Source organism: Podarcis liolepis (genome assembly GCF_965112155.1).
Source record: "Podarcis liolepis genome assembly, chromosome: 1".
In the NCBI taxonomy this organism is placed as follows: Eukaryota; Metazoa; Chordata; class Lepidosauria; order Squamata; family Lacertidae; genus Podarcis; species Podarcis liolepis.
This window is the reverse complement of record NC_139554.1, coordinates 77081716-77095942: the sequence shown is the minus strand read 5'-3', so window position 1 is coordinate 77095942 and position 14227 is coordinate 77081716. Positions and strand designations below refer to the sequence as shown.

Sequence of the window (14227 nt, the reverse complement as noted above, 5' to 3'; positions counted from 1 at the left end):
CCCAAAACAAGCATATCTGGGTCGAAAGCTACATCAGCGGCGCTTGCGAAGAGGGCACCCCCCAGATGCGCGCTCCGGGCGCCCCCGCGATTGGATGCCGCCTCGGAACGCCCTCGAGCTTTCTGGGAAATACTCCCCAGCGGCGGGTTGCTGGAGCCGGTTGGCGAAGCCCGCCCACCCCCCGTCCCCCGAAGCCTTTCGGCGCCCTCCGACTCCACCTTCCGAGGGGGCGTGGAGAGTGTCGCCACCGCCTCTGCGCAGCAGCCATTAGCCGCTCGCTGGCGTCGTGGGATTGTGACCAAGCGGGGCTCCTCCCCGCTGCTGGCGCGCACCCGATATAACGCTTCCCTCCCGGCCGTCGGCGCTCAGGTGGAGTTTGCGGCGACTAGAGAGAAGGCGGAAGAAGCGAGTGGCAGCGCGGCGACCACCGAGAGAAACCCCTTCCTGCACGCCAGGCGCTGAGAAGGAGCCAGGCAGGGCGAGCCACAGAAGCTGCCCAGGAGTGCCCAGCCCCGCGCCGGGAGAGCTCGCTCCGTGTCCCTCTTACTCCCTGCCTCGCCCCGCATCCGTGAGGGCGTGCGAGGAACAGGAGGTGGTTGTTGTAAGGCGATGTACCCTCTGGGCTCCACCTGGAATATCTCCTTCGCGGGCTGCGGGTTCTTGGGGGTGTACCACATCGGGGTCGCCAGCTGCCTCCAAGAGCACGCGCCTTTCTTGGTGGCGAATGCCAAGAACATTTATGGCGCCTCGGCCGGAGCCCTGACGGCTACAGCCCTGGTCACTGGAGCCTGCCTAGGTAAGGAGCCTGCCTGTGTCATCCTGTGCCTTTGCGTTCCCCTTCTGCGCGGTGGGTGGAAAGCAAAAACAGACTACCGGGAGAGGGGCGCCTTCCTGTCAGTCCTGCCGCTTTCTCTTTCCTTCTGAAGGAGGAATCCAGATGACAACTAGCGCCCCCAACCACCGAAACTAATGGGTGGGTGTGCTTTTTTCAGCGGTGACACACGCAGAGACGGGGCGGGGGGGGGGGGACAGATACACACATACCACTTATTTGATCCACAGAACGGATGACTCTCACCTTTTCTGGTTCACGTGAACCTGCCTCATGCTGAGTCAGACCTTAGTACTGCATGCAAAACATATGCTCTTTCGCTGAACCATGCCTTTTTCTCTTCCTTGTTATTAATGTGTCACTTGGGTGTGGGTAGGTACAGGCTTGGATTCTGTTTAAAAGGTTTGCATACATCTGCTCTTCTGTGGAGATCTCAGGGTTGTTTACAAAAACAATATAAAACTGAAATAATGTGTTTTATGTGTTGACTGTTTTCATTTTAAAATGTAATAAAATAAAACTCCAAAAAAAATTAATTGTCTTTACCTCATACCTAAAAGACAACAATTTTGGCACCGGCAAGGCCTCTGGGGAGGGTATTGCTCCCTGGTTTTCACCTGCCTTACTTTACTTGGATGGTGTGGGGCCCTGGAAAGATGATCTCGAGGCACAGAGAAGTTGATATAGGAGCAGGTGTTTCTTCAGGTACCTGAGCCCTAATGTATGTAGTGCTTCAAAATGGACTGGAAGCCATGGAAGTTATTTCAATGCTGGGAAGTTAAGTTTCTACCAAGCAGACCGAGGCAATAGCTTAGTACCTGTTTTTGAACTACCCAAAGGTTCTGAATTGTCTTCAAAGCAGCATGTACAATGCAACACAGTACTCAACCCCAGTGTGTGTGTGTGTGTGTGTGTGTACAGGGTAAGTCCTTTAAGAGAGGCCCCATGGATACGGGGTACACATGTTCCACGGGGCCTCTTTTAAAAGACTCACCCTGTGTATATATATTATGAATCTGTGGGTGCAAGACACCCTACCTTCTTGGAACCAATTGTTGTTGGCACCTGTCTGTCTTGAAAGACAATGAAGTGTGCATTTGGGGGTGAAGTCAGATGGACTACCTTCTCAGGCAGATGAGTCCCACCTGCCCCACACTTCCCTCTACAGCAGGGGTCAGCAACCTAAGGCCCATGGGCCGGAAGCAGCCCGCGGAGGTCGTTTGACCAGCCCGCAAGCTGCCCTCGAACCGAGCTGCCCGCTTGTGCACTGCGCTAAACCGGCTCGGGGACTTGCTTCCACAGCACCAAAAATCGCATCTGCACAGACGCAGATGCCAAATATCAGCAAAAACATATTCTCATAGTAGCATCTCAAAAGCATTTTGCCCTTCCCTAAATATTCATTCATGGTCTTTGGGCTTCATGGATTCAGATATGCTTTCTACCATATCTTATAAGTGGTGTTGTTTTGTTAATCTTGATTTATTATTTGCTTATCTCTCCGGGAACCTGGAACACAATAAAGCTGCATGTCCTCTAAGTTAGATCATCTGTTTGTTTTCAAGCCCTCTGTATGCACACTGTCTGAAAGGGAGTGTGGTGTGCATTAGGGGGCACTAACTGTCCTTTAAAAGGATAGTTAGTATTTGTTTTTACCTTCAAAATTGTCTCTCGTGGAATTCTCATAAAGCTTTCTTATAAAGTGGTTTGTTTTTTTAAAAAGGTTTCTAAGGCTGCAATACTGTACTGTGACTTAATTCTGAGTAAATATTCTTAGAATTGGGCAGCACGAATCCTCCTTGAAACATGAGCTTAGTCTGTGCTGGACTGAAGGAAACAAGATGTGAATTGCCAGCTGCCAGCTCTGGACTAGGTGACTCCAAGGTCCATTCCTACCCTAAAATTATGTGATTATTTCCTTCTCGGTTGCAGGGATTTTGTGCCCTTAAGACCCTAACAGATAGAAATCCAGCAGATAAAACAGAGCCTTTGTTTGTTGGGAAAACCTTTCATTGCTAATTTTTTATTTGACCTGCAGCAACTGAAGGCCCAAAGGGTATGCCAGGGAAACAAGGCAGGGGGTGGGTCAGTTCATTTGCTGGCTCTGCATGCAGCCCTGAGTAGTGAATGCACAAGTACTGTACTTTTGTTGGGGCTTATTCCTCTGGTATGACAGGATATTCTGCATGTAGGGGCAACACACAGCTTTGTCGCAGAGCACTTGCTTTGTAAATAGAGGTTTCCTGATTCAGTCTCTGCTCTGGCATTGCCTGTTAAACAGGGACTTGACTAGCTGGTGATAAGGAAATACCCTTTTTTGCCTTAGACTTCAAAGAACTACTGTACTGCTTATCGGAGTAGCCAGTGCTGAACTAGTTAGACTAGTGGTCTTGCTCGTTATATAAGGTAGCTTTCTGTATTCCCAAACTGAGACCTGGTGGTAAGCAAGCACAGGGCTGAGCTTTCGCCAGTGGCATCGTGGGAGGGGGGGGCGCCCCGGGTGCCATGTCTGGGGGTGGTGACAAGAAGGCACCCCGCGGGGTGCTCGCACCGCTGCAACCGCATGTGGAGGATACTCCGTTCACAGCTGCAGCCGCGAGCAGAGGATCCCGCCATCGTCCATATGTTGTTCGAGTGGTGCTGGTTGCAAACCGCTATGCACAACGCATGTGCGCTGTCACGCGCATGCACTCTACGTAGCGACGCCACACATGCGCCCTATGTAGCAACACCGCACATGCGTCATATGTAGCGGCGCAACGAGTGCGCAGCTGGTGGTTTGCCCCGCCCTGGGTGTTGGCTAGCCTTCGTTTGCCCCTGGCTTTCGCCAAGACTAATTCCTAACTATAGAATAGCTAGGAAGTTCCCTGGTTTCAGCTTTCCCCATTGCATAGTTACAGAACATTGCTTCTGGTGACTTTCTTTTAGGCCATTCCTGCTAGTGGGTAGGGGTCTATTTGGGAAGAAGTAGGAAAGCATAATACGTGTTCAGTGTAAGTGGCAGTGAAATGACATAACCTTTCGTACATCATGTGAATGTTTACCATGAGTGCACACTTGCCAATGAGCAGCAACCAATCCCGGCTCTTGAATGAGTCTTTCCTACATGTTTTACACATACAGTACTGTACATGCAAATTTGCTGCTCACATCCATCTCTTCCTTTTGCTGTCCATTCACCAATATAAATACCTATAAGCTTTAAAACATGGGTGGCTTATGGCCACATTAATTGTGTCACTTTATCATCAGTAAGAACAGTGTTCAAGTGGCCACTTATTTTAATCTTGCTTGTAATCTTACTGGTAAGCAAAATTAGGCAAACCATTCTGTCATGGAGATTGTACCTTGTGCTGTAATTGCTAGTGATAATGAACATACTTTTGTACTTTGTTTTGTGATTAGTCATTTGAAAGATTCCCTTTCAATTCCATTGGTAATTTAATCAGCTTTGGTGAACAAGAACAGTGTAGAGAAAGTTTTCAACCATTTTTTACAATGCTTAAAAAAAAGATGTGTTTGCTGCCATGGGCTCCTTCAGGAAGAAGGGCAGGATGTAAATTGTATTCTTACAGCTTTTGCCATTCTGGGGCCCTCCAGATGTTCTGAACTAGAACTTCCATCACTGCAGAGCACAGAGTTGTCCAAAGTGCCTGGAGAGCACCTGGATGGTGCAGGCTGTTTTATACACAAGTGTACACTGGTAATCTAATCTTCATTTACTCATTGCCCACCTACACTAGGAGCCATATATGTGCATTCATCCCATGGATTCTGGATCAAACACTTCTTTAAAAAGCAAATGGCAGCTGAAACAGCCCAATGAGATATAAAGTGTAGCTATGAACTTTGTAGAGGTAGAAACAACAGGAACCCAGGCTTGTTTTGTTAATTAAAAATACCTTTACAAAGTGAGTGATACTAATGAGCATCTAGAAACTTCCAGGTGTAAACTTATTAAGATGCACCCCATGGAGTAACCAGACTTACTGGTTATGGGATATATAGTCTTGAAATGCATTTAAAGTGACGTTACATGCCTCTGAGCTCCAGTTGGAGTCACTCCCAATGAGAAAACTCAATATGTATGCATATTGTGTATGCATACAGCATCTGTTTTAATTGTGGCTCAGGAAAGGAAATCCATAATTAAGATTGCACAAATTTCTGTTAAAACAGACACAAACAAATTTAAAGCCTCTGCTGTTCACTTTGTATTGTATTTGTTATTTATTCAGTAAGCCGTGCTATATCCCTGAATACAAAGTGGATGGGAGATAAAGCCCTGGATGTTGCTTTCAAAATCCACAAGTTCATAATTACGGTAGGTTCCTGCCAGCTCGTTCCCAAAAATCTATCTTGCAGATTCCATACTGGTTGCATTATATGGACACTTTCATTGTCACTCTTTTATGGAGGAAGAACAAACTTGCATTTGCCCTCAGAAAGCTGTTTTTCTTTCTAGGGAGGTGAATGAGAGGGGGTAGAGAGGATGTGTTCACACTCCTGTTTTCTGTGCATTCCCAGTTCTAGGGTTTTGATCCAGAACACAACATTAACTCAATATGTATCCTGTATTTTGTTATGAAATATTGCCATTTGATGCATTGTTTCTCAAACCAGCTTCACACTGATTGGAGTCCTTAAGCCCAGTGGTGGAAGAAAAGGAGTGCGGGGGGAGCACACCGCCCCTGGCAGTGCAATCCCAGTGGGGTGCCATCGCGGCTGCCCCCCACCCCGTTGCTGGGCACCACGCCCCTGCAGGCGGCGTGCCCTGCCCCCAGGATGTGTGCCATGCCCCAGCGGGCAGTGAAGGCTTCCAGTGCTGCCTGTGAACATGTGCCCTGACTGTAAGAAATTGTTGATCTGTTAAAGAGCACTTAACTGGTTTTCTGCCAGAATAGATAATATTGCTATTTAGGGCTTCTAGGAACAGTTTGGCACATACACATTGATTATCCTATGCTCTCTAAGGCTTAGAATCATAGAACTGTAGAGTTGGAAAATACCCTCAGGGTCATCTAGCCAACCCCCTGCAATGCAAGAATCCTGCCCACAACTGCCCCTGGGTTGCTGGTTAACAGCCAGATGCACTGACCAATTCCACCACTAAGCACCATTGAGTTTTCACATTGGGAAGGACTTTTTAACGTTTAGACACGCTACTCACAACTAGGCAAAGTTTCTCTAGGTCTGCAGATTTCTCTAGTTCTAAGGCTATAATTACCTGATAAGAGAAGAAGGGAAAGGCTAATGAAGGCTAAGGTGTGGATTTAGCAGGTGCCTTCTGTGCCGGCTTTTGAACGCCTGCTGCAAACTTTTCTATCCTGTCAAGCCTATGCAGGGAATTAAGAGTACATCCCCCACAATGGTCTATTGATGTTTGCATTTAATTTCTTTTTGCTTTTAACTTGTTATGATGTTACTGTTTGGTTTTATGTTTTTATATTGCTGTAAACCACTGTGATATCTTTTTATGATACAGTGGTATGTAAATATTTTTATAAATAAATGAAATGTTCTGTCATGCCCATGGTGAATAGTAATCTAGTAAAATTTGCATGCATATACCTTTACAACTACGGCACCATTTCTGGGGCCTTTTTTGTTTTGGGGTCAGGGGATTGGTCAAGCCTATGGAGGGTTAGTCGCATTTTGATCCGGCCCACTGGATGAAAGCCCTGTGGGGTAACATGTTAGGTTTGAGGAAAGGAAAGAGAAGAGAGGAAGTGGACAGAGTGGCTGGTGGAGTTTGTGGGAAGAAAGAGAATGACTGTGAAGGCGGATGGCGAAAGGAATAGTTAGACTGAGGGGGAGGAACAGTAGAAGATTTCATATAGAGATGGCTTATCAACAGGAAATGATGTTGGTAATTGCCAGCTGATTATGCCAAACCGCCTCCATGCACGCCACAATTCCGTGTCTGGCTGTGCCCTTGCACCATCGTTTTGTGGTTCATTGGCCTAAGTAATCTATCTCCAGCCTAGAGTGCTGTACATCTGCCTCACCAGATGCCTACATCTTCTCTCAATGGAAGTGTACTTCACCCAGTTGGGATGTTGAACACGTGGCTTCAGAATCATATACCCCAAAGTAATGTGTGTGTGAGCCAACCCTCAAAATCATATACTCCTACTCTTAAAAGTTATTTCATGGCAATCTCCTTTGTCACTATTTCTAAAACTCAAGCAGAGTTAACACACATTGCTTGCAAATGAAACACTGATCTTATACAAGATTGAACTTTTTCCCCCATCCAACAAAGTTGATCTTGGTTGCAGGAGGGGAGTGTCATGGTCAATGCAGAAATAGCATGGGAAGATGGTTAAACACCCCTTGCTCCTCTGCCAATCAAAACTGGAGCTTTAAATCTGTCGTGGCTTTTTGTCTATCACATTATTGTTGGCTTGGAACTAGAAGACTTGTACACACCCGTGTTGACAGCTGCCAAAGTCCTCTGTGCTCTTGCTGGGAAGCTGGCAACACATTTGCAGAAGTACCAGTGATATACTGATGCGTCAGAAGAATCCCTGTTGTGATGGATCATATGTACCAGTATAGCTCAAGTATCTCCAAAGAAAATGCAAGTAACTGTGTTAGCTACTGCCAGAAAATGGTCATCAACAAGAAGTTATTTGAGGGAATCTTACTAGCCTTCTGAAGCATCACTAATCTTTGGCACAATCAGCAAAATCATTAAAGCATGCGAGGACATTCTCAGTAGTGAGGATTCATGCACACACATCCTCTATACTCTGCAGTCAAGAATTGCATATTTTGTGTGATAAAGATGTTTGACATTCCAGAGAGGTTTGCTTAGGATGATATAAGAAGGGTTTTATTAGTGTCTTCCTTAAGACCTTTGGTTCCAGCCTTGATCCAGGACTCAGTGTTGGCTACTCTGTGATCAGGTCTATGTCATCGGGTGATAAAGAAGCAAGTTTCCATGTGACTACAGGGAAAAGAATATGGCTTGACAGGAGACCCTCCTGTAAGGGTAGTGTTAGACATGCTTTTTGATCTGGTCTTCTGAGGCTACAAAGGAACTGTTCCCTTCGTAAGAGGATATTGTTGGCACCTTTGAGCCCTCAAAGACATGTGGTGCAGTCCTAAGTGTGTTTATTTAGAAGTAATTCTAGTTGGGTTCACTAAGGTCTATTCCCTAGCATGAGTGCAAGGGACTCAATCCTTAATTAAGGGTCTATGTTTCTATAGAATGTAACCTCTAATGTGCCCTGTTGTATATGAGCAGACCATATAGTTCAATCTTGTATAAGATCAGTGTTTCATTTGCAAGCAATGTGTGTTAACTCTGCTTGAGTTTTAGAAATAGTGACAAATGGAGATGAGAGAGCAATAAACTTGAAGTAAAGTACTAAGACAAGGATGGGCAACCTGCCGCCCTCCAGATGTTGCTCTACTACCAATTCCCATCACCTCTTATCATTGGCTAGGCTGATACGACTCCAACAGTGTCTTGATATTGCTCATCTGTGCACTAAGATATCAAGGAGTCCTATGCTTTTGCACTGTGAGCACTGATCCTGTGTATTTGTGGCTAGGAAGGAATCTTCCCTAGGTTATATTCTGATGGTTATTAAATGTCTAATTTAATTTTTTGTTATCTCCTGTAGCATATAATAATTTGTTCCTTGGGGCATCTTCATGTGTTTGTCCCTAGACCTGTTCATTACTCTGCAGGAAGCATTGACATGGTGAATATTAATTTAGATATAAATGAATACAACATATATATTGTCTTTCCAACAAAAATGCTCCCCAAGCTGTTTTTCCAGCAAGGTAAAACCAACATAATAGTACCAACTAATTGCAGCATTCAAAGGTAAAACATAATGAACCAAAAAATCATTAACACCCTATAAATCCTGTCAGAAAAGTATTCCTCTTAATAACTTTCTGGATTGCCTTTGCTATTTTATTTGCTATTCTGTGCAGATAGCATGCATTCCTGGGTTATAGGCGTTGTCTGTTCTTGTCACAAGTTTTCCCTCATACTCATGCCTGAGAGAAGTGCTGTTTACAGTACATAATGTTAGGAACTGCTGTGCTTCATGTTCTGGTAGTCAGATAAAGGAGATGGTCACGTGATTTCAGAAATCAGCAATTGGCACAGGTCAGCTGCTAATCTCCTTTCAGAGCCCTTAGGGGGTTAAGGGTATATCAGGTGCAAGCTGGCTACAGTACTACTAAATTTGTTGTTCAATCATTTAACCATTATGTAACTACCTTGAGTCGGACTAAATCTCAGACCTCTCTCTTTAAGAATGTGCTGGTAACTCATTTTTTATGAGTGGGTGATCAGGTGACAACAGCATAACTTGGGGGCATTAAGGAGCCATCCTATTGAATTCTAACCTACTTCATTAGTAGATCTTACAACTTACATTTCATAGGATCATAGAGTAAGAAGGGACCCCAAGAGTCATTTAGTCCCCCTACAATACAGGAATCTTAACTAAAACATCCATAACAGATGGCCATCCAATCTTGGCTTAAAAACCTCCAGGAAAGGAGAATCCACAACCTCCCATGGAAGACTGTTTCACTGTTGAACAGCTCTTACTGTCAGATAGTTTTTCCTGATGTTTGGAAACTCTTTTCTTGTATTGTGAAGAGAGGAACATGATTGCTAGATGATGAGCCTTCTCGTTATCTCCCTGTAACTCTTCCAATGCTTCAGAAGGCTCTAGATGTTTGAAGCCTCTTAGGAGTTTTGTGATGGTGGGGCACATCATTTGTCACTTTCTAAAGAGCCACCTTTAGTCCTGTAAGTTTGTCACTAGAGTATAAATAGAAAGAGAGAAGAATGAAATTCAGCCCCAGTTGTGCACCTGTCCAGGCTGCCTTTGTTACTTGTGTTACTCAGTATGGACGTAACTTGCTTCAGGAAATGGGAGGCATTGTACAGTATAGGCTTTCTTGCGTCCGAGATCTGGATTCTATGATAAGGCATCAGTACTAGAACTTTGCTAAATGAGTTTTCTTAATTGAGTTTTAATACCTCCTCCAATCTCTTACCACACTGTGAGCTGTTATGGACCAGATGCTCTGAACACTTTATAAGGGCCAGTTGTGTGGAAGCATCAGCTTGTATAGAACACAACTGCCAAAACTGTGGTCCACTGGGGTTAATTGTTGCTCTAGTTTTGTTATGTCTACACTAGTTACCAGTTTTGTTTCTGGGCTCAATTCAAACCGTTCTTGTTGCCACCATTAGAATAGAAAACCTCCTTTTAAAAAATGTAATTGAATTTTTTGTCCACGGTTGTATTTTGTTCTTCCACATGATTGCAGTATGCAAGCAGCCATAATGTCTGACCATTGTTTAGTTAGAGGAGCCTACATTAATGAGACTCCCTTGCAAATTCTTGTTTGTGTACAATGCAAACCTGAATTGTGCAACTGTTCCCCCAGAAACAGACTTGTGGAAAGCTGAAGGAATCCATGGGTAGTCTGCTGATGAGAAAACTCCACTTCTACCACCAGATATTGCAGCACCAAGACTCCCTTGAGGATGGAGTATGCCAATGGCTTAACCAAGTGTATGTGGAAAACTTTAGTCTTTGAACCACACATCACTGTGCCTTGTTTGTGAATTATATTGCCCTTGGGAGGCAGTCCATTGGAATAAATTCATTATGACTTCAGTGTTGGCAGCTTGCCCTGAGTAACCCAGCACCAATGGGGCAAAGTTAAATTGTAAACCATAAGCCTTAGTACGTAAGCACTAGATGGAAGGGCAAAGAGGACAGAGTTTCGGGGGGAGAGAAAGCCAGTATATGAAGCAACCTAGCAGAGTGAATCCTTGGTGCTTTCATGAGAGGGGATTTTGCAAGGGCACAGAGGGCCTCCCTAGTGCTGGATCTAGCCTCTAAGACCTGAATTTGCAGACTTTTCTTCTCTCTTATCTGGTTATCTCCTAATGCAGTGATGGCCAAACTTGGCCTTCCAGCTGTTTTGGGACTACAATTCCCAACATCCCCAACCACTGGTCCTATTCGCTAGGGATGATGGAAGTTGTAGTCCCAAAACTGCTGGAGGGCCAAGTTTGGCCATCACTGTCCTAATGACTAGAATACTCCTGCCTGACCCTATATTACTATGTTCTCTGGAAGTTCTAGGCCAGCCAGATTTAAAAAACAAAATAAAAACAAAACAACCCTTCAACACCATAAAAAGGAACATTGCAAACATGCTAAGGAGTTGTGGGTGATAAAATAGCAAAACTTGAGTATCCTCACAACAGTGCTGTGAGGCAGGGTTAGCTCAGAAAGGGAGTGAGTCTTGGCCACAGCCCCATTCAGGGAGTGAGCTTTGCAGTTCATCAGGGATCTGAACTCTGGCCTTTCCACTTTACATTAACACTTGCAATATAGCCTTGGTGAAGACTTGACGTTTTCATCCCCAAAAAAGCTTTTGATTTGAGTTTTAATGTTTTAATGTTGTATTTTAATCTTGTTTTTAAGTTGTATTTCAATCATAGAATCATAGAGTTGGAAGAGACCACAAGGGCCATCAAGTCCAACCCCCTGCCAAGCAGGAAACACCATCAGAGCACTCCTGACATATGGTTGTCAAGCCTCTGCTTAAAGACCTCCAAAGAAGGAGACTCCACCACACTCCTTGGCAGCAAATTCCACTGTCGAACAGCTCTTACTGTCAGGAAGTTCTTCCTAATGTTTAGGTGGAATCTTCTTTCTTGTAGTTTGGATCCATTGCTCCGTGTCCGCTTCTCTGGAGCAGCAGAAAACAACCTTTCTCCCTCCTCTATGTGACATCCTTTTCTATATTTGAACATGGCTATCATATCACCCCTTAACCTCCTCTTCTCCAGGCTAAACATGCCCAGCTCCCTTAGCCGTTCCTCATAAGGCATCGTTTCCAGGCCTTTGACCATTTTGGTTGCCCTCCTCTGGACACGTTCCAGTTTGTCAGTGTCCTTCTTGAATTGTGGTGCCCAGAACTGGACACAGTACTCCAGGTGAGGTCTGACCAGAGCAGAATACAGTGGCACTGTTACTTCCCTTGATCTAGATGCTATACTCCTATTGATGCAGCCCAGAATCAATTTCTTTAATATCAGGTGTTAGCCGCCCTGAGCCCGGTCTTGGCTGGGGAGGGCAGGGTATAAATGTATTATTATTATTATTATTATTATTATTATTATTATTATTATTATTATTATTTAGAGTGTTGGACCAGGACCTGGAAGACCAGGGTTCAAATCCCCCCTCAGCCGTGGGCAGTCATTCACTCTCAGTCTAACCTACCTCACAGGGTTGCTGTGAGAATATAATGGGGAGGAGAAGAACTACGTAGACCACTTTGAGCTCCTTGGATGAAAGGTGGAATAGAAATGAATGGGAAGATTAAGTAAATAAATAAGCAAGTAAGCAAATAAGCAATGCACAACACACTTGGAGTTAGGATTCATTCAAACCCTGCTAAGCTGGACTTGCCAGGACATGAAAAGCAGCCTGAAGCTATTGGGCAGGGTGAGGCACCGCATAAGAGAAGAGATGCTTAAGCTCCACTGGCCCTTCTATTCACATCTTATGATAAGTATACTCTTTCCTGCTTCACAAGTGGAAACTGGAGGCTCATGAGAAACCAATGAGTCTCCCCAGCCCCATCACATCTAGTTGGGCATTTGCACTTCTTAAAGGCCTCTGTTGAAGAGGAAAGGGAGAGAGTGTTATAGGAAAGGAAATGTAAGGTAGCACAAATACTCTCTGCTCTCTCCTATGGTCTCACTGGCCGTACAGAATAAATATGGTGAAGATGGTTAATTCTGCATTTCAGCAGAAGCAGTCCAGTTTTCTCTGGTCTGAGTGATTAGGAAAGCTTTGATAACAAGAGTGGAGACTTGTCTGTTAACTTCACTGGAGGTGGGATGGAGGGGGATGACCTCTGTTCTTGCAGCAATAAGCACTCAAGAAGTGGGGTGGAGGAGTGCAAGTAACAGCATGGTGTTTTTCAGTATAGCTTCACAGCCCACACGTCTGATGAAATGGCTTTGTATCTAAAAGCCACCCTGCCTTGGTAAACCGTTATGGAAACAAACTGCAGTTTGCGCATCGTTAGAGGTAAACTGTTAGTTGCCAACACTTCTTTGCAAAGTATTGATATCACCCAGTGCCAGAATTAGGGCACTGTGGGCTGTCTCCCCTCACAGGGTACCAAGCCGAGGAGGCGCAAAATTGAGAAGATCCATAATTGAGAAGATCCATTTGGGAGCACCAAATTTTGACCTCACACAGGGCACCATACTACAAAAGTTTACCGAGTCTGCCCCTGAATCACCACTTTATTTATATCCTGCCTTTTTCCCAAGGAGCTCAAAGCACCATACACACTGTGGTTCTCCTTATCAGGTGCCTTAGGCACACACACACACACACAGAGAGAGAGAGAGAGAGAGAGAACACGCGCATGTGATTGGACCAAGACCGCTCAATGGGAATTTGAACGTGGGTCTTCCAAGTTCTAGTCAGCTACTCTTAACCACTAGACTAGACCACATTGTCTCTCGTGAGCACTACTATACACATGCAGCCTTTCCCCACCCAGCCCCTCTGTCTTGTTGTTTTTCCTCTAGTTTGCTGAACTAGGGAGTAGGCAGCAGTGGAATGAGGTGAGGCGAGATGAGGTGAGGCTCCAGCTGGATGCAAGACAAGGCAAGGCAAGGCTAAGGCTGTGCTGTAGATACACAGATACACAGTTCCTTCAGCAACAAACAGACTGAGCCCTATATAGTGGCAGGAGCTGCATTTGTTAGCTCCATTTACACTGGACGGTGCATTCTTTTGTTAAAGAGGTCCAACCTGCCCCATTAGTCTCCTACTGTAGGGGAACCTCTGGTGGGAAATAGGTTAAATGATTGTGGCTGCTAGGAGGTGTCAAACCAGCAGAACTCATAGTTTGCACAATATCACTCAGAACAGTACCATTTCTATTCTGGATGACTCAACTCTGGCTGGCCTTACTTGTTAACTGTAAATTGCAAAACTATGTGCATCCTGAAAATTCTGGTCGCGTTAAACACTGTTTACAGCCACCCACTGCCCTTTTGCAAAAGAAAGTGTTCAGATGCTTATCTTCTCACACCTTGTTAGTGGTACTTTATACTTTACTTTCATTCATGCAATGCAACATGTTAAGTACACAACATACACACCCTTACAAGGAAGATCTCTGTTATTTTTGAAAGTATATAATCATATGAAATTAGGATCTTTTTGCATTTCAGTCGTAAGCATCAGTGGATGAGGATTTTTCTTGGAAGAGGGGAGGATTTTCACCTTGATTTTGACGTAAAGCTGAATTATTTAGTGTTGTTGTAAATTGTGGTAATTGATCGCTATGGGTTATCAT

At 44.7% G+C, this 14227-nt stretch overlaps 1 protein-coding gene and 1 long non-coding RNA gene across 3 annotated transcripts in view; one reads left to right on the top strand and one right to left on the bottom strand.

Moving 5' to 3' along the window:
- The first annotated feature begins 46 nt into the window (after positions 1-46).
- Positions 47-14227, top strand: part of PNPLA2 (patatin like domain 2, triacylglycerol lipase) — a 41737-nt gene continuing 27556 nt past the window's right edge. The window contains exon 1 of one of the 2 annotated variants that reach the window (XM_083477519.1): positions 47-796. In XM_083477519.1, the coding sequence (XP_083333645.1) occupies positions 610-796 (187 nt within the window). In that variant the 5' untranslated portion in view covers positions 47-609. The remainder of the gene's footprint in view (positions 797-14227) is intronic. The other variant, XM_083477520.1, reaches the window with a different exon arrangement.
- On the bottom strand, positions 364-6938 carry LOC310695976. The gene is made up of 2 exons (XR_014520372.1): positions 5943-6938; positions 364-5724 (listed from the first exon to the last, which is right to left on the bottom strand). It is a non-coding gene; the product is annotated as an uncharacterized lncRNA (long non-coding RNA).